This window comes from Sarcophilus harrisii, chromosome 2 (genome assembly GCF_902635505.1).
Source record: "Sarcophilus harrisii chromosome 2, mSarHar1.11, whole genome shotgun sequence".
Classification (NCBI taxonomy): Eukaryota; Metazoa; Chordata; class Mammalia; order Dasyuromorphia; family Dasyuridae; genus Sarcophilus; species Sarcophilus harrisii.
Genome location: NC_045427.1, coordinates 326,556,193 through 326,583,657, shown reverse-complemented (window position 1 = coordinate 326,583,657; position 27,465 = coordinate 326,556,193). Strand labels below are relative to the sequence as shown.

The 27,465-nt window shown below is 37.0% G+C and overlaps 1 protein-coding gene across 3 annotated transcripts in view; it reads left to right on the top strand.

Annotated features, from left to right (window-relative positions):
* ZFYVE26 (zinc finger FYVE-type containing 26) overlaps nucleotides 1-27,465 on the top strand; it is an 82,936-nt gene that overhangs the window by 6,942 nt on the left and 48,529 nt on the right. For 2 of the 3 annotated variants that reach the window (XM_031952786.1, XM_023503018.2), the window contains exons 3-15: nucleotides 3,633-3,711; nucleotides 11,302-11,391; nucleotides 13,061-13,577; nucleotides 13,985-14,115; nucleotides 17,955-18,119; nucleotides 18,270-18,361; nucleotides 18,924-19,087; nucleotides 20,088-20,282; nucleotides 21,310-21,912; nucleotides 22,145-22,237; nucleotides 23,417-23,485; nucleotides 23,922-24,073; nucleotides 26,251-26,452. In XM_031952786.1, the coding sequence (XP_031808646.1) occupies nucleotides 3,633-3,711; nucleotides 11,302-11,391; nucleotides 13,061-13,577; nucleotides 13,985-14,115; nucleotides 17,955-18,119; nucleotides 18,270-18,361; nucleotides 18,924-19,087; nucleotides 20,088-20,282; nucleotides 21,310-21,912; nucleotides 22,145-22,237; nucleotides 23,417-23,485; nucleotides 23,922-24,073; nucleotides 26,251-26,452 (2,552 nt within the window). The remainder of the gene's footprint in view (nucleotides 1-3,632; nucleotides 3,712-11,301; nucleotides 11,392-13,060; nucleotides 13,578-13,984; nucleotides 14,116-17,954; nucleotides 18,120-18,269; nucleotides 18,362-18,923; nucleotides 19,088-20,087; nucleotides 20,283-21,309; nucleotides 21,913-22,144; nucleotides 22,238-23,416; nucleotides 23,486-23,921; nucleotides 24,074-26,250; nucleotides 26,453-27,465) is intronic. The other variant, XM_012548949.3, reaches the window with a different exon arrangement.

Below are 27,465 nucleotides of genomic sequence, written 5' to 3'. Positions count from 1 at the left end.
AAAAGAAATATTTAGCCCTTGCTGAGAAGATGAAGGCCATTTTCCCCTCTCTCAGCCCTCCTTCATTTCTCAGAACTGCTCAACATCATCACTAAGGTGGGATTGCAGAGAAAGCCTGGATGGAGATCTGCTCATCTTTGTAGTCCCTTCTCTGTGGAGAGATTGGAAAACCACACCTTATTGTATCAGAAAACCAATTTGTAATACCGGAGAAACTGAGGCAAGATAGAGATTGCAGAGTATTTAATAATTTATTAACTTTAAATTTATTAAATAGGAGAGATTTATACAGACCAAATGGAGCCAAGGTTTGGTCCCAGGGCTGAATGAGACTTATCAAAATCTCCAAGAATCCAGCAAACAATGAGAGTTCTCAGTGACATATATGCACATGGCTCAGACTCGGGGGGTAGACTAGGGATGGGGGGACAGAATCAGGGTGCTGAGAGCAGAACGGGACTCTGACAAACCGATTCTGACAGGGTGAGGGGAGATATGATGGGGAGGCACCAGAAATGGGAAGATTATCTGATATTCTATTGGGGAAAGGTATCTGATATTCTAAAATATGAGATCTTTTATCCTTATCAATTATTCTGATGATCAAGAGGGAAGGACGGTATAACAGTCTGAGGTTTGGGGCAGAATGACTAAGGTAGGGCAGTTCAAGGAGACTGTGGCATTACAATTTATAATGTCAAAACCAAAGTTAAATTTACACTATTAATCTGCTCATAGCTTATGCCATCTTCGCTGAATCCCTTTTGAGTTAGCCTATCAATCAGTAATGTGATCCTCTTCCCTTGCTAGCCCCTTTTGAGGTGAGTCTGCTTAAACTTCTCTGCCAATTAATGACATTTCCATCTCATAGTGTATTCCCTTTATTCTGGTCAATTCTACTAGGGAATTTGTCTTTTCCGTTTTGATTGTTAAAACCTCTTTCCTTACTAACAATAATCTTTCAAATGCTCTCCTGATATTATTTTATGTTTACCACTTGTGGTGTCTATTTTACCTCTTCATTTTCTCCATAATCTCTTCTCATAAATAAAGCTACCTTTTATTAAAGAGAATGTCATTGAATATTCTTCACATGTGTATTGCACCTTGTATTTGAACTAGGAATTGTTACCCCAACCTCATTATTTGGTGCTGAACCTCATCGTTTGGTGCCCAACCTCATAAATTACCTATCTTCTCTTTATTTCCTCTGATGTTGGAAAAAGAGATTTTTGTGAATCTTCCTACTTGCATCCTTGGTCCCATTGCCTCTTACCTTTTCCAGGACCTCACTTTAGCAATCATTCCCTCTTTTTAAGGTGCCTTCTATTTTTCTCTCTATTGGTTTCTTCCTCTCTTCAATTCTAAAGAATTGTTCCCTTGACCATTCTGCTCCATCTAGATGGATGTCCTATTATGGCATTCTCCTCTCATTTATTGCTAAACTTTACTTCATCGCTACACGTTTTATCCTCAGCCGATTTCATTTGAGCTTTTACCTCCAGAACAACTCTGAAACAGCTCTTCTAAGGTCACAAACGACTTCCTACTAGCCAAATTCACCAGATTGATTTTTTTTTTTTCATTCATAGGATAACCAAAGGAATGGAAAAAACCATCTAAGTTCTTGCTATGCTAAGCAGTAGAGGTATAAAAAGAAAATCAAGGTTGTCTCCTGCTCCCAGAATTCACATTTCTCATAGGGGGGAGGATTACATTTATAGAAATAAATGATGAGGTCTAGATATGGGGTACCTAAATGAAATTAGGGTTTATTTGGGGTCTAGTGGCAGGTTTGGGGTACAGGCAGTCAAATAAGAGTTCCCCTGCAACCCCTTTGCATTCGGCGCAAAGATCCGGAGTTTAATAAGGTCTAGTGGCGGCACAAAGGTTCCCAATAAGGGAATTTATTGGCCCAAAAAGCTAGATTGATAAAAGAGGTTTATTATGGGGTTTGGAAGTAAGGTTAAAGTATAGTTAAGGAAATGGGCAAAGGTAGAGATAAGGAGGACAGCAGAAATAGGGTCCAGTGGACAGAGGGTCCTGTTATGCCAGGTGTAAGAGGCTGGCATGTTTGGAACCTCTGGAAAGAGAGAGTCCCAGCTTGGCTCTTTTATAATGGAAGATTTAACTAGAGGGGCCTGTGGGTATAGTCCCAAGCTGGCTCAGATCCAGGTGGGACAGGCCCGGATTTTCTATTGGAATTCAAAGGGACCAGAAAGAAAGGAATAATCAGTTCTTAAAGGGACCACACCCGCATCATAAATTCAGCTGTATTGTAGAGTTTCTAGGTTGTAGCAGCAAAGTAGATTGTAAAGCTTGATGATTTTTTTAGTTAGTGATCCCCTGTTTATTGTGCTACATGATTGGCCAGCTCAATCCAACAGTAGCACTGTCTACTCAGCAAACCTATTATCTTTGAATGTTATTTCTCCATCACTTCTCATTTCCAGTCATTTACCAGTTCTAATAGTTTTGCCTCAGAGTATCTTTTGCGTGTATCCCCTTATCTAATACAGGACCTCATCTCCCTTTATTAATTTAATAGATATTTCTACCTCTTGGTACTCTCCTTTGCATTCCATCTTTATTACCAAATCTAGGCCTGGTCAAGCCACTTCTCTGCTCAGAAATCTTTAGTGACTTCTTACTGCCCACCAACTAGAATTCATATTCCTTTGGTTGTCACTGAAGGCCTACCAGAATAAGGTGGATGCTAAGCTATTTCCCAGCATTATCTCATATTACGATTCTGGACCTCAGACAAACTCTCTCCAGAACACATGCAGTTTTCACTCCTTCTTTCATGTTGCCATTCATGTTTTTCTCTATTCCAGGGATGTCCTCCCTGAACTTCTTCATCTATTGATTTTCTACCCATTCTTTAAAAGCTTAGCTCATATTCTATCCACTTCCATGAGGCATTTCCTGATTCTCCATCCCTCTTCCTGTCCCAGCACTTTGAACTGCTCTGATGCACTTACCATGTAATATTTTGTTTGTGTGTGTGTTTTATTCCCTGCTAGACTATAAAATCTACCAAATGAAAGCAGGGATAGAATCTTATCTAAATATTTTATCTACCCTCCTACCTTATACATTGTACTACACACAGGAATATTTAATAAATATTTGTTGGGGTGGGGGGTAAGAGGTGAAAAATTGGAACAAGAGGTTTGGCAATTGTTAATGCTGTAAAGTTACCCATGCATATATCCTGTAAATAAAAGGCTATTAAATTAAAAAAAAAAATATATATATATATATATATATAAAATAAATGTTTGTTGGATTTACTTAACAATCATGGAAAGTAGGTTGTTTCAATTTTTAAAATGAGGAAACTTAGATTCACAAAACTATAAGAGCTAGCACCTGAGCCTTAGTCATCTGACATCTAAGATCAGCTACAGATTAAGTCCCTCAACGCAAATATATATAAATAAATAAATAGAGATGAGTCTTGGAGTACTGATTATAATGGGGATTTCCTAAGTAAAGCTTCTAGTTGTTTGACTGCTTGTTGAAATCATCTTGCTTTTTCAGATTTGACAGAAATGGGGGAACCTGTGTCTGAAGAAGTCAAAATAAATTCTCAGGAGATCCTAAGTAACTCTTTTTTTCCTTCTCAGGTGTAAGCAGCACAACAGTCCCCAAAGATTGGCCTGGATCTGGCTTCTGATACTAGAAAAATGGCTAGAATGGGACGGGGTAAGAATTTTCTTTACAATTCACATTAGCCTCTGAGGCAAAGATTTGAGAATGAGGTGTTCATGGTGGAATCCTGGTGTTTTCTATTGGTGATTTATTTTTATCTAAGATTCACTTACTAAAATTTGCATAATAGTGCTTCATTGAACAGAGCTTCTTACTGGTTCTATGTGTGAACTACTATAGAGTACAAGAATGGATATGAGAAACAGTATAGGAAAAAGGTCATAATATTAATAGCAATCAATTATTGATTACATATGGTAGGAGGAAATATGTAAATCCAGAAATATTTTTAAAACTTCATTATTATATATATGGTTCTGGATGTATTTTGCCATACATAACACACTCATTTATGTAATTGTAACTTATATTAAGGGTACAAATAGGGCTTTTTAAACTCTTTAAATTTTTTTTTTTTTTTGGGCAAGGCAATTAGGGTTAAGTGACTTGCCTAGGGTCACATAGCTAGTATTGAGTGCCTGAGATGAACTAAAGTAGTCATGATTCGGAAATCAGTGCTCTATTCACTGCACCATCTAGCTATCCTTTTTTAATGGTATTTTTTTTTAACTCTTAATTATGAGACAAATTTTTTCTTCCCTTTAGGAACACAATTTACAAATGTTTTCTTCCCTTTCGGAACATAGTCAAAACACATTTTTAGGGTTACATAATAAATCAGTCAAAACACATTTAGAACCAATATTAATATTTGATAGCTTTTATTTGAATTACTGCATACATTAAAAGATTTTTGTGAATCTACATTTATGTTCCAAATCTTCTCATCAGACCATTCTTTCCTTCATCCCAAATTGCTTTTTTACTCTGTTTTTATTGTCACCAGAAATCAAATCTTTTCACTAGAGGTAAAAAAAAAAAAAAAAAAACAGTCAAGGTAGCCAACTTAAATTGACCTCTTTTCTCTGCCTTCACCTGAGGAAGAAACTAGTGAACAACATAATCTAGCAAGTAAAAAGGAGACCCAAGAAGCAGGGTGCTTTCTTGAGCAGTGAATAGTTTATTTTAGATTTGTAGGGGTTTGAAATAAATTGTTTAATAATTTCTGAAGAAAAAGAAAAAAGTGGGAAAGCTTATTATTTTCGATTAGAGATGTTTGTCTCTTAAACATTGAATTTCTTGAGCCAAGTGAACTTTCCCCTCTCATTTGCTTGCTTTATGAACAGTTGCTCAACTAGATCAGGAGTTTCCCTGTATCAGGGGATTTCATTATCCCCAGTCACTCCTTTCTTGAGCTATCCTTTTCCTTATTCTACTACACAAGCTCAGCATGGCTTTTTTGCCTTAGTTTCTCCAGGACTAAATTAAACAGTTTTGCTCCTTAAAACAGCAGTAACTCTTTTTTTCAAAGCAACTTCAAAAAATGTGATGAATCTTCTGGGAGCTTATTAAATCTACCTAAAACTTACCACATGAAACTTGCAACATTAACCTCTGACCTTCCTTAGCAAAGTGTTTCAAAAGCAGACAAAAAAGTCTTTTGTTATTCTAGACTGCTTGCTGTGGTTTCTTTTCTAAATCTCCTAACTTCTGGTAAAAGTTTCCTTGTTCATTTTCAGATTAATGTGTGATCCTCTTCTCCTTTTATTTGTTCTATTTTTGTTTTGCTCCCTTTCATTTTGTTGTGATTTTTCTAAGAATTATTTTTCAGGATGGGTTTTATACTCACGATGATAAACATTTGTGTAAATACAGTAAATAAATTCTTGAGTATTGAGGAGAAATATAAAATCTGTCTGAATTTGTGGATAATGATTGTCAAATAATGAATAAAATAAGCATTGGCTTAGTTTTAGAACTCTAAATGAAAGCCTTAATCGGTTCATTTCAGTTAAGAATATGCTGCCTGAATAGCTTATTTATTTCTCATAGACTCCTGCATACAATCATACATCTTAACTACGTGAATTCTCTTCTCTTGACTATGGTAGATAGTCCTTTCCCTCTTTGTTTCCTCCTGAAAATACACTGGCACACAAATTAATGAAAATATCATTTAAAAAAAGGAACTATCTTATCAAAAAGCTTAATGAAAACAGTACATAAGTTTAGGGGATTTGCAAGACATAAATACCAATATCATCTGCATTCTTATTTACTAGTTATAAAGATCAAGAAAGAACAATTAAAGCAGAAATCCTATTTACAATAAAATAAAGCCCATTAAATATGTAGGAATTGGCCCACCCAGAATACATAGAATCCCTATATAAACACTATAAAACTAGAATAAACAAAATAGCTCAGGGCCCAAATGATTGGAGGGGTATTGGTAGGTGAGATTAATATACTAAAGATGACAAATGCCCAAGTAAATGTATACATTTAATCCAATCAAATCATCAAGAGTTTTCTTTATAGAATGAAATAAATATTATAATGTAATTTATATGAAAAGTCGAAGAGCCAAGAAGAACAAGGGCACATTGAAAAGTTGATGAAGGTCATCTTGCACTTCTGGATTTTAAAATTTTATAAAGGGATTAAACCTTCACTTGGCAAAATAAGAAAATTTGTTGGTAGTTGAGACTTTGATGTAAACCTTTACCTTTTACTATATTATCCCAGAGAAATCCTTCAGGGTGATAGAATTAAGCATTTTTTTAATATAAAAAAATTGAAAGAAACTGGAAATAACTCATTTGTAAAAAGAAGATAAATATTTTTCTGTGCAACAAATAGAAAAGATTATTAAGGACAAAGATATGTTTTCTGACATTAAATGAAATGTCATGGTAATGAAAGGTAATGGGGAAATATTTATAGCAAATGTAATAGATAAAAAACTTGCCATTTAAAATATGTAAGGAGCTATTCATCAAGAGCATTTTCAGAGAAAAAAATTGTTAATAACCACTTCAAAAATCTTCAGCTTCATTAATAATCAAAGGATGCAAATTAAAATAATGATGAAATACTACATCCCACTCGTCAGACTTTTGAAAATAATGAAAGACAGTGGTGCTTAGTATATTGATAAGGTTGTAGAGGAAGAAGCCAAACTTGAAGTGTGCAGTAAAAATTGTAGTAGTCATCCCTTTAGACCCACCAATTCTGTTTTTGGAAATATACTCTGGAAGTATTTAAATTAAAAAAAAGAAAAAAGCTATCTATTCCAAGATTAAAATTGAAGTTTGAAATGTAATTGTAATAAACTGGAAGCAATATAAATGTCCAAAAATAGGGAGATCTTGAATAACTTAAATTAATGGGCTAGAATACCATTTATTCAATAAGCATTTACATGTAATGCCATTGAGACTGAGAGATGTTAAAGAGATATACATATACACACACACAAAACTGATTCAAATATATTAAAAAAGTCATTCCCCAATAGAGAAATGGCAAATAATATACATAGGTAATTCTCAAAGGAGAAGGATGTGGAGGATAGGGGTGGGTTCCAAAAAGAGATTTGTGATAGGGTTATCCATGAATAGTAGAGAATAAAATTTCAGTAAAAAACAGACAAGTAATATAGTTTTGAAAATATGTTGAATTCATTCTGTATACTTAAAAATTAAAGTAAGTTGGTTATTGTTGGAATCTTTACAAAGTGTTAAGACATTGGAGTTGATAAAGACAATAATTATCTGGTTTGGCATGGTTCAGTGTGATTGATTTGATCTTAGAAAGAGATATTTTGGGCCAGAACTTGAAACAAGGTACTAAGTGGAACTGATAGAACAATGCTTGTGTTCACACCTTTAGAGAGCTCATAAGTATCTAAGTACTCAATGGAGTTCACAGTTTGGGAGATTTCAGGGTTAGGGTTTTGCACTCTGGGAGATAACCCAGAATCCCTCTCCCTCCAGAAGGCGGAGTTAACCTTTGGGAGTTCACATATATAGGGGGAGCTCTTGGAGCTTGGGGACTTACTGGAGGTGCTTACTTGAGTTAGTTACTTGAGGAGTTACTAGAAACTCTGGGAGCTCGAGAGAGTTTTACTTGGAGTCGGAGAGAGCTCTTGGAACCCACAAGCCCTATCTTTGAGGCAAGAGATTCATTGCATCTTCCAACTTGGTGCTGGCTGGCGGCTGAAGAAAGCAGAGGCAGAAGCCAAGGACAAAGCTACAAGATCTCTTGGAGCCAGGCAGAGAGATAGGCCTCAACTAACCGGGCTAATTTGGAAGGAGAAATAAACGTTTGCATTTTTACCAGCTGGCTGCATTTTGGAGTAATTATTTATTTCACCTGAGACTAAGGCTGCCTTCAGAAAACCTTCACAGTTATAATAGAGATTTACAGCTTCATATGCTCTTTCTGTTCTTTGCATATGAAAATTGTCAACTTATTTGGCATTAAGATTAAGATTTTAAAGCTAAATAAATCTGGAAAAGTATGTAATGTACTTATGAAATGATGCAAATAGAAAAGACTTTGAACTAAAGGAAAGGCTATGTATTAATTACAATCATATAAGTTAAGTAAATTAAAATATAATATTATTAAATTAAAAAAGTAAAATTAAAGTAAATTAAAATATAATATTAAGTAAATTAAAATATATGTACAAAGAATTTTGATGAATATTTTGATGGTGACGGATACTGTAGGCATTGGAATTAGTTTAAATGTAATTACTTGCTAACCAAGTAGAATTGGTTTTAGTCATTCAGTTTAATATTAAGTTTTGAATAGTATACTTAATAGGAGAAAAAAAAAAGAAATATGATTATGCATCAAGAACTTTTCCCTTTCGTCCCTTAATATTTTGAATTGATAAGTAGGTAAAGCCAATGTCCATTTTCATATTGGCAAATTCTTCCTAATTTAGCTTAGCATACCATTAATATTGTTTCCTATTTAAAGGAGATATAGCAGATGTCATCAGGGTTTTGATGGATAGCGTTATCTTTTATTGGTCCATGGGCCAACCTTAGAACACAGATTTATTCTTATTGGTCCATGGGAAAATAGGGTTGTGATTCTCTGAAGGGGAAGAGGGGATAAAGACATAGATTTTTTTAAAATTTAATTTAATTTAATTTTTTTTTATTATAATAACTTTTTATTGACAGAACCCATGCCAGGGTAATTTTTTTACAACATTATCCCTTGCACTCACTTCTGTTCTGGTTTTTCCCTCCCATCCTCCACTCCCTCCCCTAGATGGCAAGCAGTCCTATATATGTTGAATATGAAAGACATTAATTTTTGAAGGAAAAAGGTAGTGAAACTTAAAGATTTAGGAAGTATGCCTCTGGGCTAAATGTAATTGTGAACTGAGAACATGTGACTTTTTTCCAAGTAGACCTTTGATTTCACTGGTGGAAGCAGTACCTAGTGAGGAACTTGTACTGATGTGGGTGACCAATGTAGATTTAGAGAACTAGCATGTCAGAGATGGGATTTGAACTCAACTGATTCTTAGAGCAGCTCACATGACTGCTTGGAACCTTTAGACCAGCTCACATGACTGCTTATAACCTAACAGAAAATCACCCACTCTGGAATTTGGACTGAAAAATGAGTATCCAGCACTTCCTTAAGCCTTCAGAATTCTTAGAGAATGATTCTCCTATAAGCTTCTCATCATACAGCACCACAGATATTCCAGCATAAAAGGGGTCATTCGAATTGTTTGAAGCTGATTGCTGTGGTCTTTTGTCTCATTTGTTCAACTTAGAAGTAAAGAGGGGACTTGGGCAAAAGATTGATAGCCCTTTAATTATCAATCAGTTAACGAACATTTATCAAGCATTTCCCTGTGACAGACACGGTGCTAGGATCTCAGTATATAGTAATAAAAGTGGAAACTTTTTTTTCTTCCATGTGATTGACAATCTTCCTGAGAGATACCACATGTATGTTCATACAAGGGTAGATATAAGATGGTTTTGTGGGAAAGCCATTGGTTTCTAGGGACTTTAAGAAAAGTCTTCAAATAGTAATACTTCGCTTAAGTCCTGAAGAAAACTAGAGATTCTTAAGTGAAAGTGAAGAGGAAGAAAGACCATTCCAGACATGGGAGATAGTCAGTGCCAAAGTGAGAGATGTAGGAGTGTATAGGTTGGAAGAATTGCGGTTTACAGGACAGTTGTTTGGAACCAGTTGGTAAAACACTTTAAAAGCCAAACAAAAGAATTTATAGTTGATCTTGAAAGCAAAATAAAACTATTGGAATTTGAGTAGAGGAGTAATGTGGTCAGCACTTAAGGAAGACCATTTTGATAGCTGTGTGAAGTATAAACTGAAGTGAGAAGAGACTCACGGGAGAAAGGCCAAACAGGAAGCTACTGCAAGAGTCCAGGAAATCAGTAACAATTTAGTAAGGACCTATTATGTGCCAGGCACTATACTAAGTTCTGGGGATACAAAAAGAGGCATAAGACAAAACTTGCCTTCAACAAGCTGAGCACACATTCTAAAAAGGGAGAAACAAGGTAACAAATATGTACAAATGGGCTATTTATAGGATAAATTGAAATAAAAGTGGGAAGGCACTAGAATTTAAAAAAAGATTTAGAAAGGTTTCCTGTGGGAGATGAAATTTAGTTAAGACTTTTGAGGAATCCAGGGAAACCCGAAGGCAGAAATGACATAAAATGGGATGTTTGAAAGCAACAAAGAAGGAATGAGTAGCACATAGAAAATGAATATTAGAGAAAAAGAAGGAATGATAGTGCAATATGATAGAGAAGAAATTAGAGGATGAGATTGATTAACTACCATGCATTTGTTAAACATATACTATAGGCCAAGTACAGTGCTAGTATTGAGTATATAAATATAAAGACAAACCAATCCTTGCTCTCTCTCAAGAATACACATAATGGAGAGAGCCTTCGAAGGCATAAAAAGAGATTGGGATTTAGGAGAGAAAGGGAGGACAAGGTCAAGAAGCTTTGAGATAAAGACAAGGGGGAGTCGGGGAGAGTGATATTCCCTCAGACAGCTAGGAATTCAGTATCACTGGGATTGAGAGAGTAAAAGGAAAGTGAGAATTTATTAATCATAGAGAAAGGGTCCAGGCAGAGAAATTCACAACTTGTGTTGGGCCTCACCTTTGTGGTATGGGGATGATCTATCTTTACTGGCTCTCTGCTGAGTTATCATGAGATCTGGTTAGCCTGTGTGCTCTGCCACCACCTGTTTAGCTGTTCTCCAAGTGGTGGGCATCTCCTTACTTTCCAGGCTTTTGCTGCAGCTATAGGATCATGAAAAGTTATGCTACCAGTATTTTTGTACAGTATTAATCTTTGATATCATCTGGGTATAAGCCTAGTTAGTGGCATTATTGGGTCATACAATATATAGAGAGTTTAATGACTTTGGAGATTCTGTATGCCCTAATAAATAATTAACAAATAAATATACAACTTGCTTTTGTTATTTATTTCCATCCAGACCTGTCTAAAGTTCTATCACCTTTGGTCCTGTTTTCCTTTCTTTTCCAGTTTTTTTTTTTCCTTAATATTGTTATGTTTAGTGTGCATACAATTCTGATCTTTCTAGTTTTACTACATTAAGTGTACTTTATAACAGGCTAACCTCAACATATAGGCCTTCAACTTTGACTTCAACCTCTATTTCAGCCTCTTCTTTCAATTCTTCCAGAAATTCCCTCCATCTACTCTACGGAGAAGGATAGAGTTTCTTTTGCTGTCAGAAGATCTACAAAATAACATTCCAGAAGACATTCTTAAGGTGAGCTTCTCTGGGGAAAAGACTAGAAAGAAAGCCTGTATTGCAGGTTTCTTTCCCCAGGCTATTCTCAGTTATTAAAGTTGTTCCCCTTGCTAATGTGTCTCTAGGAGAGGCTGACTTTCAAGAAAGTGTTCTTTTCACTCTAATATGAATCTCGGTTTGATTTAATTCAACATACATTTATTAATCATTTGTTGCATGCAGGGCCCCTTGCTAGGTCATGAAGATGCTAAAACAAGAAGGAAAAAACAAAAAGTCTCTGCCCTAAGGACCTTAAATTCTTGATTGGACCATTCTGGAAGAGCAATTTGGAACTATGCTCAAAAAGTTATCAAACTGTGCATACCCTTTGATCCAGCGGTGTTACTCCTGGGATTATATCCCAAAGAGATCCTAAAGGAGGGAAAGGGATCCACATGTGCAAAAATGTTTGTGGCAGCCCTCTTTGTAGTGGCTAGAAATTGGAAACTGAGTGGATGCCCATCAATTGGAGAATGGCTGAATAAATTGTGGTAAATGAATATTATGGAATATTATTGTTCTGTAAGAAGTGACCAGCAGGAGGATTTCAGAGAGGCCTGAAGAGACTTACATGAACTGATGCTAAGTGAAATGAGCAGGACTAGGAGATCATTGTATATGGCAACAACAAATTTGATGGTCGTGGCTCTCTTCAACAATGAATTGATTCAGACCAGTTTCAATTGTTCAGTAATGAAGAGAGTCATCTACATCCAGAGAGAGGACTGTGGGAACTGAGTGTGGACCACAAGATAGCATTTTCACTGTTTCTGATGTTGTTTGGTTGCATTTTTGTTTTCCTTCTTAGGTTTTTTTTTTTTTTTTTTTTTTTTTTTGTAGCAAGATAACTGTATGGATATGTATACATATAATGGATTTAACATATATTTTAATATGTATTGGAATACCTGCCATCTAGGGGAGGGGGGGGGGGGGAAGGATGTTTTGTAAATAAAAAGCTATATTTTAAAAAAAAAGTTCTTGGTTGGAATACAACCAAGAGAGGTTGAGATTGAGACATCTCTATCAAAGTATTCTAGGCAATGTTCTGAAGCTTATAACTACTTGTTTTACCTACTTTCTTCACTGCTTATAGATCAGCCAGATTGTTTATTAGAAAAGAAAGGGAAACAAATTGTCACATTATATGAGTAGAGGCACCACAGCCCCATGAACCATTTCTGAATCTATAAAAACTATTATTGAATAGCTATTATGTATCTTGCCCTATACTAAATTATGCAACATATAAGAAAAATAAAAACCATGGTTACTGGAGAGACAAGACAACATACCTGGAGCAATTAGGAGCTAAACCAAATACTAATTTTAAGTGCTAATATTCACAGAAGAGAGAGGGCCCTTTATTAATGAAATCACAAGGCTAGTCCTTATCTCAAACAATGTGTAGGGTATATTGGGTTGGGGAAAGACTGAAAGCAGGAAAGTCAGCTAGAAGGTTGTCAGAGTAATAAAGTGATGAGGCCCCAGTAACTGTGAATGAAGAGGAAAGGATGACTTCAGGAGTCATTTTGAAAGAGGGAACAGGTTTTGGTAATAAATTCTATGTTGGTAATAAAGAAAGGAGAAAAAAGCACAAAAGTGGTAGCTTTTTTAGGCATTTCTGACCAACTATTTTTTCCCCCAGGAGCTGTATGAGGCCATACCACAAGATGATATAGGGCCTTTGACTGACAGTATTAGGAAGAAAGAGAACTGGACACCCCAGCTCAGCACAAAAACTGTTTCCACTCTCTGGGACCTCCTGTGGCAGGCATCCCCACAGGCACAGGCCCTGCTGGATCTCTTACTTGGAGAGGATAAAGGAGCCTATGGCTGGCCTTTGCAGAAACTTTTGATCGACTTTATTCAGAAAGCACTGAAGTCTCTAAAAGGGCTCAGCCCCATTCCCTGTGGGGTAGCTGATGCCATATATGGGACTCTGCGTATACTTCGCTGCCCTGGAGAACCACTTGGGATTGAGTGGCACCTCCTATGTGGGGAGCTACTTAGAGCTTGTGAAACTGAAGGTGGTCCCCTACAGGAGGAGCAACTCTTGGGGTGTCTGATAAGGAAAAGCAGCTGGAGCCTCATTGCTATATATGGCAATATTTATGCAGAACAGGTGAAGGAAAAAACATTGGGCTCTAAAACCTTGGGAAAAGGTAAGTTTTCTTTTCTTTTCTCAACCATGTGTATATCCAGGGACACAGATTCTTTCCTTTACTAAATTCTGGTCTGCTCACTTCTTTTGGGTCCATATCCTCCATATAGACTTATGAAATATAGTAAGAAAAACTAGATATTAATGGATAGTAGGGAGTGGAGTGTTGGGTATTATTTTGTCAAAGAAACATTTCATAAGCTAAAGTAGTGATAATAGGGATAGGTAAATTACTAGCAGTAGGGAAGAAAGATTGGATTTTGTTTTTTTAAGAACAAAGAGAGAAATGGGAAAGCTAGTTAAAGTTGTGAAGTTATGAACTTTTCCGTCAGTTTAAAAACTGGAGTTGACCATAGGACTTGGTCTTGGTTTTTCCTCAGTAACTCCTTCTGTATTATTGATTTCTAGTTCCATCTGAACATCTGGATCCTGAGAAGGCAATGCTGACCCTGTTCTCCAATCCTAATCCAACCCAAGCCTGGAAGATGGCCTATTTTTATTGCTTGAGTAGCCACAAACACTTCCTGGAGCAGATCGTGGTATGGCAAAGTTGGGTTACTCTGAGTCATAGAGAATAACAGATCTCAGGGCACTCTGACCCTGGAGATGTCCTGCCAATGACATTGAATGTTTAATGGAATGACTACTCTGAATTTGTCCATTTAACCAGTTATATGTTCACCTCTCTGTCTTCTCCACAAGAATAAGTTGAACTACTTTATTAAATGTTTTGTTAAAAAATTGGTAAACTATATTTAGGCATTCCTTTCACCTACAAATTTAGTATCCAAGGATGCAGTTTATCTGGGCCAGGTGATTAAAATCCATCAAAGACAACTGAATGCTCTTTTACTATCATTTTACTTACTTTGAATATCAGCTTCCTGTCAACTATTGTTGTCATTTCCAGGCCATAGGTCATTCTTCTGGATAGAGGAAATAGAAGCAAATTGACTTGCTCTGTTTCCTCTGTAGTTAGTTACTCTCACTCCAACTCAAACAGCAGTCCTGTCCGTTCTCACAATCCCTTCTTGGTGTCCACATTTCCCTTTATCAACCTTGGCTTATTCTGGACTTTAATATTCCCGATGCTATTTTTACTTTTCTCAATAGTAGTTATTTTCCCAAATATGTATAAAGATAGTTTTCAGCATTTCATTTTTGTAAGAGTTTGTGTTTCAATTTTTTTTTTCTCTCCCTTCTTATCACCCACTCCCCAAGTCTGTAAGCAATCTGATATAGGTTATACATACATAATACTGTTAAACATATTTCCATATTTTTCATGTTATACAAGAAAAATCAGACCAAAAGGGGAAAAAATTACAAGAAAGAAGAAGCAAACAAAAATTTTAAAAGGTTTAAAAAAAATTTTTTTTTTTTTTTAAATACTGTGTTTCAATCTACATTTAGTCTCCTTAGTTCTCTCTCTGGAAGCTGATAGTATTTTCCCAAGTCTATTGAAATTGTCTTAGATCAACGCATTGCTAAAAGAGCTAAGTCTGTCACAGTTGTTCATCACATAATCTTGCAGTTAGTTTTTATGGTGTTTTTCTAGTTCTGCTCACTTCACTCAGCATTAGCTCATGTAAGTCTTTCCAGGCTTTTCTGAAATCAGCCTGCTCATCATTTCTTTTAGAACAATAATATTCCATTAACATTCATATACCATAATTCATTCAGCCATTCTACAACTGATGGGCATCCACTTAATTTTCAGTTCCTTGCCACTACAAAAAGAGTGGCTACAAACATTTTTACATATGTGGTCTACTTCTCTCTTCCATGATCTCCCAGTAGACACACTGCTGGATCAAAGGTGTGTTGGATCAAAGTTTTATGACTCTTTGAGCATAGTTTCAAATTTCTCTCCAGAACAGTTGGATCATTTCACAATCCCACCAATATTGTATTAGAGACTCCACTATTTTAGCCAACTATTTACTTTCCAGTTTGCTTTTTTCTTTTGAACCGCTTGCTATCAGTGAACTACAATGAGGGGAAAAAAACCAGTCTGTGCCTTTATCAGTCTCTCACTCAAAATCTCATAATCTTTTATAATACTTTTTGGATTCCTTCTGATGATATTTTTTGTGCTTATATGAATCACCAGAGTTACATTGCAGACTTCCATTTTGATGAGTCTTAGATATATGCCACCAGAAGATAGTAGGCTTCTCTATTGTTGCTAGGTCAGCAAATAACTGTTTTAGTAACTCCTGATCACCTCCACTTTTCATTTCTTCCTCTGACCCTTACAGGAGTATTTCTCCCTGATAGCTTTGATGGTTCTGCTGTGATCGCTTGGAGGAAAATGCAGCTGCCACTTCTTCAGAGCTTCCTTCTCTTCAGGAAGAACATCTATTATTTAGTTATCAGCATACAGCTGCCTTTTTCCTTCTCTTTCTACAATCTGTAATCTCTTTTACTCTGTCTTCTACAGTCTAGTCTCCCCTCATCTATTCAAATCTCGCCCTCTTTTTTCCCCCCCATTGAAACTCTGCTTTCATTTATTTTAGGAACCGTTAAATTACCTTAATGACCTAGAATATAGAGAGACGAATATATTCCTTAGGTCCCTTCATCAGTTCTTCAAGGAGGAAGACCACTCTATACTTGGAATACATAATTCTCTTGATTATGACAGAAATGCAAATATTTGTATAGTCAGTGCAAGTCACTGCAGAATTCTCTCCTGATTTCCATACCATTTGTGATGTTTTAGCCTTTTGTGGTTCTTGAACTATTTTGGGGTATTTCTACTACATTCCTAAGAACTTTTTAAGATGCTACAACTATTTATCATCTCTTAATAACCTTCCTTTCTTTAGTATCAACTATTCCACAACTATTACACACTCTTTCCCTATTCTCTTGCACCAGTTTCTTATTTCACCAACTTGCCCCCTAATCGATGCATTCTGCCCATTTGTTTAACCCTGTAGTTTGTTCCACCTGTCTTTTCTTACCCTGCCCGGTAATTAGTACCTCCTTTCCCTTCTGAGTCTCTTCATATCCTAATAATTTTATCTTCATTAATCCTCCTTGACCTTGCTCCTTTTCTTTTACCTTTTCTCATAGAGGCTGGAACTAAAGGTATGTTCCTCTTCAAATTATTCTAAATTTATCCCAAATTTCTCTTCAAGTGCAAACCTTTTGGGGCAGCTAGACGGTGCAGGGGATAGAACACCAGGCTTGGAGTCAGTAGGATGTGAGTTCAAATCCAGCATCAGATCTTTAACATGTACTAACTGTGTGAGCCCCTGGGCAAGACACTTAACTCCAATTGCCTCACCAAAAAAAACAAACATGTACAAACCTGTTATACAGTGTCTTGCTCCTTATTCAGCTCAGGTGCTTCCCTCTTCTCCCAGGTAAGAAAGAGAGCTCACACCTTTGATCACCAGATTTGATTCATTCAATAAGTATGCATACATAGTTATTATAAAGGCTAGGCATTATAAATATGATTGACTGTGGTAAATAATACCATTCAACAAATGTTCTTGATTTGAAAAGACTATAAAGATAAGAAGTTTTCATTGTGTTGAAGTTATCATTAGAGAACCAGATTTTCAAGGCCTGAATTTTAATTCCTTCACTATTTATATGGGCCATTTACTTGACTGCATATATAAGATGAAGGGGTTGGAGCATATAACCTCTAAGGTCTCTTCTTGCACTGAATCTATGATCCTCTGTATTTAAATCAATAATTACAAAGTTGAGAAGTTGTGTCTTACAGTAAAAAGAGTGCTGGATTGGGAGTCAGGACCATCATTTCTGGGACCTCAGATCACTTAATCTCTTTGAGACTTTCTTCATTTTTCAGATGAAAGCGTTTGACTAGATTGTTTCTCAGTTCTAAATCTATGATCTTGATACAAAGTATTTTCAGGAAGAAGATAGCATTAATAATTGGGGAAAGTGGAGATGGTGGTGATCAGAAACAGTCTCATGTAAGAGGTGGCACCTGATTGATGCAAAAGAGTCAGGAGGGAATGACATAGAAAACCACTTATATTAAAGTCCAACAGCTAATGGGATTACTTTGCACATGTCTCTTGAAGTAAGCAGAATGTCAGCAAAGCCTTGGGAATACTCTAGAAAGATGATGCTATTTTTTTTTCCTATTCCTTCGATGAGTTCATGAGATTCAGGACATTATGTGCATAGAAAAAACTTTTTCTTATAGGCTGTAATTCCCTTTGGTAGAACCTAAAAATTGGTCTTGCTCTTCCTCCTTTGTCCTTGCAATTGCCAAGAAGCCCTATACTGTCATTTAGAAGCTGTCACCTTTGTTATTCAAACCTAGTTCATTTAGATTTTTTTTTTAATGGGTCTGTCAGTTTGTTATAACCGTTTTCTTGGCTTATAGGTGACAGCATTGGCGTTATTGAAGGAAGAAGACTTTTCAGGTCTGAGTTGCTTGCTGGATAGAGAATTCAGACCTCTTAGTCAACTACTCATACTTCTAGGATGGACTCATTGCCAGAGCCTGCAGTCAGCCAAGTTGTTGCTGCAAACTCTTCACAGGACTGAGGTAAGTCTCCCATTTTAAAGCCTTGGATATCTCTAGTAATGGTAGCTGTAAGTCTAAGTATAGGCTTAAGGATTAGCTTTAATAGGGATGGTTTCTAGTTTTTGTCCCCAGGTATCTGAGGCAACATCTCTCCTTTCTCTCATTTGAAAGCAGAATCAAGAGTGTGACAAACTCCTCAGAGATGCCTGTGATGGTTTATCAGCACACGTCGAGGTCTTAGAGTGGTGTCTGCAGCAAAGCAGGTAAGCATAGGTGATCCCTTTTCTTGTTCACTTCTCCATCCTGTATTAGGGATATCCAGTAAATCTTTATTGATGGTGCTGCCCATCAACTCTTTTAGCCTTCTTCAGCATGAACTTATAGTTACTAGTTTTGTCCTGGCCATAGGAGATTGATCTAAGAAGCAGCTTGACTCAACTCTTCTTTGATCTCAATTCACTTGGGATTATATGCTCACTTCTTCTCACCTCATCAGGATTTCCCAAAGTAGGAGGATGGTGGAGAATAGTGATCTCTGTTTAGTCACTGTTCTAGGACCTGTCAGAAGTACTGTATTGTAGGGGAGTTCCTTGTCAGCAGACATTATAAGGCTTACTAATAAGTTTATCCTTCAAGATCTCCTGCAGTCACAGTGATAGTGGGTAGTGATTTAAGTTCCATTCCAGATCTGGCACTTTTTCAGTGCTAAGAAAAGTGAGATCTGTGAACTGAGGAGTGAATTGAAAAATCAGAGGAAAGGAAATCAAGTTTTCCCATGATAGTACTATGAAATCAGCTCCCACTTCCTCAACTTTTTCTTTGCAGCCTTTCCATAACAGAGAGAGATATCCTGCATCACTTACATAGTGGAGGCAGCCATTCGGTGCTCTACTCCCTTCATCACCTCACAAACCTTCCTGCTCTTAAGGAGAAAGATGTTCTTGAGCTACTGCAGAAAATGCTTATCAAGGATCCACAACAGGATCAGTGTAAGTTGAAATAGAGGTAGTCCAGGTCATGTCCATCCCCCAAAGTCTTACTGCCATAACTTCTCAAATTGGTAGACTGGCAGGAGTCCCCTACAGTGTTTTTGAACTTGAAAGAACAGCAATGAATCCTCCCTATGCCAGGGAAATCAGGTTTCCTCACCTTTCATAGGAACTCTAAGATGTTGGAAATCTCTGGAGCAGAATTGTAAACACAAGACCTCTAACCTTTCTGAGGCAGTTTAGGTTACAATTGACCAACCTGTAACTTGAAATTGTCTAAACATGTGTTTCCCAATTGAACAAAATTTGAAGCTTCTTTTTGAATTGCTTGTATTGTCAAAGAGGATAAAGACTGAGAAAAGGGTTTGGAAAATTAAAGTAGTGATTCTGAGCTCTTGCAAATGAGGTACAATGTTTTACCACCACCACTCCAAATCCTCAAAGAAATTAGAATTATCTTATTCTCCTATATAAAAATATAAAACCGTTTCAGTATAGTGATTTAATTCTGAGCACTACTGATGTGTTAGGACATAGATATGTACTTTAGGGAAAAAAATGGATGATGATACTATGCCTCTGTCAGAGGTATAGCATAATATGAATTCTATTCTATTCATTTTCTGGAGTTATCTTATGGGTAAAGGGGGACTTCTTAGAATAAGTGACTATGGGAAAGGATTTTTAAGGAATGTCAGGAAGTACCTTATATAAGAAAACAGGTTTGAGAGGGTAGATAGGACAAAGACCACATGGTTTCTGAAGTCCCTTCTAAAACTCAGGTTTTGTGATTAATTAAGGAGTAAGGAGATAAGCAAATTACAAACTCTAATGTTTAACTCAAATAGTGTAAAAGAAAAAGAAGTGGTGTGGAGACATCTAAATGATTCAAAAGCTCCCCATCTCTTCATTTTGTTCTCATAGCCATTGGGAATGTGAAAGAATTGAGCCTCAGGAGTTTCACCTCTTTCTTTTCTCCTTCCTTATAATTAATATTCAGCTGATGTCTCAGTCTCCAACCATCTCAACCAATGTCAGAACCTGACACTCTTCCAGGGGTTCTGTGCCATGAAGTATGCGATCTATGCCCTCTGTGTGAATTCTCACCAGCGCTCTCAGTGCCAGGTCTGCAAAGAAGGAGTCTCTGAGAATCTGGAAACTAACCAGGCGACAATAAAGGATTCTTCTTCCCCAGGTAGAGTCATTGGGTCCCATTGTCTGCATGGACTTAGTAGTAAAAATCCAATATAGATTCTTTGTGCTGATAATTACTTTAACTATAAGTTTCAATTTAGAGGTTTTATTGTTCACAAGAATTATTTCAGTGATATCAATTATCATCTTCAGTGTTTTAAAGGAAAAAACAAAAACACGAAGAAAAAAATAATTTGTCCAATATTTCCTGCCTTCCTTTTCTTTGCTTTTACTAATACAATTTGAAGTCTCTTTGTCTTCAGTATATCTTATCTATAAAGTACTCGGCTTAGTTAAAGGTCACTATTTACCACCATCATCAGCCTAGACTATGTATGAGCAAGTTTTTTTTTTTGAGCATAATCCTCTTGCTAGTGAACATCTAGACACAATTGAAGTCTAAGCTCTGGGTTTACTCCTGTGGGAAGAAATATAGAAGAGGATTAAGGAAGAGGTAGGATTAAGGAAGAAGGTAGCAGTAAATCAGAAAGAATGTTTATAAGAGAAAAAGGATAGTAAGATAGTCTAAGACCTACCTTCTTGAAATTTCAATGCTTTAGCTGAAAGTACATACTGAATATAAGTATGGGAAATTTACCCAAGTCCTATGAGTGAAAGAAAAAAAAAACACTTAAGTACCTGATAAATCATAGTACATATTAAATATGTACTATGATATATCAAGCACTGTAGTAAACACTGAAAAGAGACAGTCCTGGCTATTTCCAGACTTCAATACAATGAGTCCATCCTATAAACCCTAATGTCTTGTGCCTGATTTCTGCTAAAGTCCTGAAATCTTCCCAAAGTACACTGCCGGGGTATTGTAGCATTTATCATGTGATACATCTTACTTGTCTTCTGACTATTGCTAGTCTCCAGGCTTAGAAGACAATGCCCAGATAAGAAAATGTAAGGCTAGCAGGTGATTTTTATGTTTTGTTTTGGTTTTAGAAGCCTCTACGAGTACATGTGTGAACTTATTTTTTCTTTTTCTGGCTGTTTCTTGGTAACTACTTATCTCCTAGGTGTCTCAAATCTCTTCTCAACATACCTGGCCAAGTGTCAACATTACCTATGCAGTGTTCCCAATTTTCTCCGGCTAGAACTTCTGGAAAATATTTTCTCTTTGCTCCTCATCACCTCTAGTGACCTTCATCCAGACCCTGTGCTGCCTGAAGACTATGCTGAGGAGGATGACCTTGGTGGGAAAAGTCCTCCAGACCAAGGATGGTCTCCTGAGAACACCCAGCATGTACCCCAGCCTGAGAGAAAGCCAGAAGGGACTGTCCTCGAAGGGCTCAGAGACCTCCCTCACACCTCCCCAAGCTGTCTGATTGCAGAAGCAAGAGCCAAGAACCAAGAACTAAGCTTTCTGGATCTGAAACACTTTACTAGTGGTAGCAGTGGGTTTTTAGCTGACGAATTAGCAATGGAGTCTTTTCTCAAGCTTCTTCAAGAGCAACTAGAGGAAATCCTCAATTCTCAGCCCAGTGAGGACCTAAAACTGGTAGAGAATTCAAGCAGCTCGGGAAGCAGGGACGGACTGCAGTACCGACTACACCAGCTCTCCAAAGTTCTCTCTGAGGCACAGTGGCGTTATAAGGTGGTGATCAGCAACCAGAGTACAGGTGAGAGAAGGGCTCATACTGGAAGGGTGGGAGAAGGGAGACAACTAAGAAAGGATTTCAAAATCCCATAATCACCTTGGCCCAGATAGTTTTCAAAGGACCAGATGCCATGATAACCTGTATTGTAAAATTTGGATGTTGCTCCATTCCTTTGCTATCTACTATACCAAGGGAGAGGGTGGAACCAAGCCTGTCTCCTTCCCTTTATGACCTGTGGTGGTTACCATTTTAGAGGAGCAGCTGACAGCCTCCCAGAAGTGCCACACCCTTGCCACACGTCACTCCAGTCTCCGCCGGGCTCACCGAGCAAGAAAGAATAAGTCAGGTGAGCTTAGAAGCTCCTTCCCACTTACTAGGCAACTTGTGTGCTGCTGCTTGCATCCTAAGTTGGTTGTATATCTGTACCTGCCAACCATCTGGAAACTTGGAGAGACACAGGAAAGGGAGGAGGGACAGGGCAAAATCTCTATCCTCAAGTTAGGGAAACACCATTTGAGAACAAATAGATGCTAAAGTAGGTGGTGCTGTAGCACCAAGCCTGGAGTCAGGAAGTCCTCAGACATTTAAGTATTATCCCGGACAAGTCACTTAACCTCTGCTTCAATTTCCTTATCTATAAAAAAGTGATAAGCATAACACCTGCCTCTCAGAGTTGTTGTAAACATCAAGAGAGATAATATGTCTAAAGCACTTTGCAAAACTTGGAGTGCTTTATAAATGTTAGCTATTGTAACTACTAATATGAGTGCAAGGGGGGTTAAAATAATAATAATAACTTGTATTTACACTCTTAAGAGATTTTTTAAAAGGTGCTAACATGAGGGAAAAACTTCTTGGGCAGAATAGGACTTGAACTGAACCTTGAAAGATGAAATAGGTAAATGGATGTTTTGGGGCAAATCTGAGAGGTCTGTGTCTCAGAAATTAGGCAAAGAAACTATAAGAACATGAAGCTGCTGGGCTCCCTGGGTTCCCCATAAGGGACCTGGATTTCATGCATTTCAGATAAAAGTATTACAGATAGGAACAAGTATGCTGTGCTCATCCAGGGAACAAAGTGGAGTTTGAAGGCAGTGTGGGGCCCTTGTCTAGGACCAGGGTTAGTACTCACTAAGCCAATCCAGTAGCCATAGAGCCTCTTACCTATAGAAAGAATCAGGTCATGGAAAGTGATACAAAGAAGTACAGCCTGATGTCTTCATGCCTGTGCAGGATGGAGTCTTATAATTTTCTCTCATATCTGTGATAGCAGCTGCTTACTGAGAAGAGGAGTAAAGCTCCTGTTGTAGAGGGATTCTTATCCTTTAGGAGTTGTGCTGCTCACTAAAGCCAGTTTTGCTATATGGATGTTTGCCTGAATGTATGGATGGAGCAATTGCTTGTTGTATGGATGCAGTCCATTCTCAGATTACCCAAGCCTCCTCTTAATAAAAGGACTTGACATTTTTTTATACTACAAGAAATTGATAGCAATTTTTTTTTCTCTTCTTTCTCATGCTTTTAGATGGTCGGGACAGAGTCTCCAGCCTGTCATTGGAAAGTACAAGTAGTGAATTAAGCACAAGTACCTCAGGTATTGATTGGGCAAGTCCTGTCTCCCATCTTTGCCATAGGAGAAAGTATTCTTTCATTGTGGTATAAAAACTGGGTTCCCATGGCCTGGCTCTGTGTGAATACTGACTCAAGAATTAGATCACATTCACTATGTACCAGGCAAGTAGCAGAGGGAAAACTAAGGATTAACTCTACCGAAAGCCTTTCAGAGACTTCAGAAAGAGAAAAAATAGCTTTCTGGTCATGTTTGTTCATCTTTAGCCAAGACAAACAGGTTTCTCAGTACCTGTCATTTGTTGAATTAATTTAGCTATGTAAGCAGTCGCTCCTCCTGAGACAGGTCAGGTCCTATTTCCAGACTTCTCCATGGGGGTGCTCTAATGAAAGTGACTTAAAGATTCTCCAATGCAAATCATGTGCTTCCCTGATTTTCTCTCATCATGTGTTCTTTATAGAGGGAAGTCTGAGTACTATGTCTGGGCGCAGTGAACTAGAGGTCCAGCTCCAACCCCAATCACAAAATGCACTTATCCCTATGATGCTGTCTCAGCCTGAGTCGCTTCTTGCCTCTTGTATTCTTCGAGGGAACTTTGTGGAAGCACATCAGGTGAGAGGAAGGAACTCGCTGTCCCTGCCCCTCAAGTGGCATCAATTTTGATCTAAATTGCATTTCTGGGCAATCTAGAATGTCTAAATGGTTGTTTTAGGCCAATACTCAACAGGTAACTGCTCTTTTGAAAGGTGGTATGCCATAGTTTTAATTCCAATCTTTAGCTTTGCCCTTAAAACCATTCCAAGGGGTTGTTGATCAGAACCCCAAAATGGAATCAGCTCACAAAAAATCTAATATACCAAAATATCAATTTTTCTGTATTTGTTTTTGAAGCAAAGAGGACTATAATTTTCAAGTGATCAGAACGTCTCTGTAGTTGTATGATGGGAGCACTAGTCTAGAATGAGAAATCCTTAATTTGCTCTTAACTAGCCTTGTGATCTTTGAAAAGTCATTTTAGTGCTACCTCTCTACAGAAATAACACAGCTTTTGGCCTGCCCACCTCAAAAGTAATTATGAGAATCACATGAGACTATATATAAAAAGGGTAGAGCTTGACCAGATTTACATAAGGTAGGCAATCCTCCTAAGTCATAGCACTCAGAGAATACAACAAGGGGTATATTTCTAATACCATGGAGGATTTTTGTAATGTCAAATTGCATGTGAAGGTTATAAACCTCTGGACATGCTAGAGGGTTCATAGGATTTGGAATCAGATGAAACAGATTTAAATCTAGCTTCTACTACTTATCACCACTACCATGTTGATCCAGTCTTTTTGTTTTCCCAGGCCTAAAACAAGGATATAAGATCAGAATAATATCAGATATATCAGAAATCATCAAACTATTGCCCAGGGGAACCATCTGTTTATTGTAAGGCTCAGAGTTAAGAATAATTTTTATATTAATCTTTTAAAAATTTATTAAGATAAAACTTTATTTTAAAATGTAAAATAATTTAAATATTATAAAATTTTATTTTAAAATGTAAAAGTCATGGGTTGTTAGCTAAAAAATTTTCTGCTCCCTGGACTAAATGATTCCCTAAGGTTCTTCTTGGTACAAGATCCTTCTCATCACTGGATCTTGTAATCCAAATCAAAACAATCCATTGTTAACATAAATCCCTTATCCTGACCCTGGGGTAAAAAAATGAGAACAATAAAGAAATTTACAAATGCAAGATGGTACTATCATAATGCTAATATTATCATGTCCACCAAGGGACATACCTGTTACCAAGTAGGAGAGTCTGTTGGAAAAACCAAATAAAGTTGAGTTTGTCTTATCTCTTCCCTTCTCCTGACTTCATTCTAGACAAAATTCACAATATTCCATCAGTAAGCAATTATCAAGAGCATACAATTTGCCAGTTTCTACTTTAGGTACGAAGACAGATCTAGGCACTGTTGCTGACTTCATTTTTCTAAGTTCTATCCCATAGCTCAGTAGGTGGTATAGGAATTCTTCTCTTATCATCACTGTGAATAGATCATTCTAGGAATGTTGGTAAATCTGTTCAAATTTGAGATTATTTGTTTTTGTCCTTCAATTTTTATCACCAAATGTTCATAGGATAATGGGATTTAGTTGACTCTGATACCAAGTTCTTGGCAGACTTAAGTTTTCATCTATTTTGTTGGGTTTGGAGTTGATATCACTACAAATGAGTCTATACTCTAAATTGCTATTCTGTCTTTTTTGAAAGGAAATTCAGTTTTCTGGTTGATACAATTTCGAGGTTCTTTGTAACCTTTTTGTTATAACAACTACTTAAAATCTGAACTCACCTCTACTTTTTCTGACTCTACAGTTGACCCTCTGTCCATTGTGCCATGCCAACTAAAAGGATATGGTCAAAATCAATGTTTTTACTTTTGTCTTCTTATTTTCCAAAGTCAGCCTCTTGTTTAAACAGGTTGAATCACACACAGTTTGTTGTCTTCTTAAGCATGTAGGTGAACATTTTATTTCCTTTGATTTAGGCAACAGTTAAATTGATCAAGGGCTATAAACTATTGCCAACTATCCATCTAAATACCACTGGGAAAAATCCCAGGTGACACAAGTCAGGCTTGCACTCCTTCATATTCTTACTTTTATGTCATCTATAGTATAGTAATAATAACAGTGACCCTAATCCACATAGCCTCCCTAGCATCCACTGTAAATCTCATGACCCTTCAGCCATAGAAATAATCCATTCCCATACATCCTTGTGACAGGTTGTGTTCATGTTTGACCTGAAGTCTTCTCCCAGCTGTGGTGAGCTCATGTTTATGGAGTGCTACCAAGAAGTGATTCAAGAGTTGGCCCAAGTAGAACACAAGATTGAAAATACAATCTCAGATGGGGTCAGTACCACTGTTCGACGAACCAGCAGTGGCCGCTCAACTCTCCAGGCCATTGGTAGTGCTGCTGCAGCAGGTGAGAATATTCTTTTTCAAAATAGGGGAGGTAAAGTAGGAAATAGTGCATGCTACTGGTAATAAGGAAAAAAATTTCAAGAACATGAACCACTTATATGAATGTTATGGAATATTATTGTTCTGTAAGAAATGACCAGCAGGATGAATACAGAGAGGCTTGGAGAGACTTACATGAACTGATAGTAAGTGAAATGAGCAGAACTAGGAGATCAGTTATATACTTCAACAATGATACTGTATGAGGATGTATTCTGATGGAAGTGGATTTCTTTGACAAAGAAAAGATCTAACTCAGTTTCAGTTGATCAGTGATGGACAGAAGCAGCTACACCCCAAGAAAGAACACTGGAAAATGAATGTAAACTGTTTGCATTTTTGTTTTTTTCTTCCTGGGTTATTTTTACCTTCTGAATCCAATTCTTCCTATGCAACAAGAGAACTGTTTGGTTCTGCACATATATATTGTATCTAGGATATACTGTGACATTTAACATGTATAGGACTGCTTGCTATCTGGGGGAGGGGTTGAGGGAGGGGAAAAGTCAGAACAGAATTGAGTGCAAGGGATAATGTAAAAAATTACCCGGGCATGGGTTCTGGCAATAAAAAGTTATGATTATTTAAAAAAAAAAAAAGAAGAAGAAGAAGAACATGAACCACTTAGGCAGTCTAATGAAGTTTATGGACCTCTTCTCAGAAGAATGTTTTTAAATGAATATTTAAATACATAGATTTAGATACATAGCATTATGAAAGACATCAATTATGTTGAAATATAGTTATCAGAATATTCCTGCCCAAGAATATCTTTCTTGAGGACAAAGAAAACTATGGAATACAGATCTGTTTCATCTCCACTATGATATGTTTTAGATACCAGCCATTAGATACTCCCTTAAGTTTTTCTGCTGTATTTGGACTTAAAAGAGAAACCATTTTATACTGCTTCTCCATTTTCTTGGCATCAGTCCTAGTGCTTCTGTATATGATTAACCATTTTGTTTCCTCCCC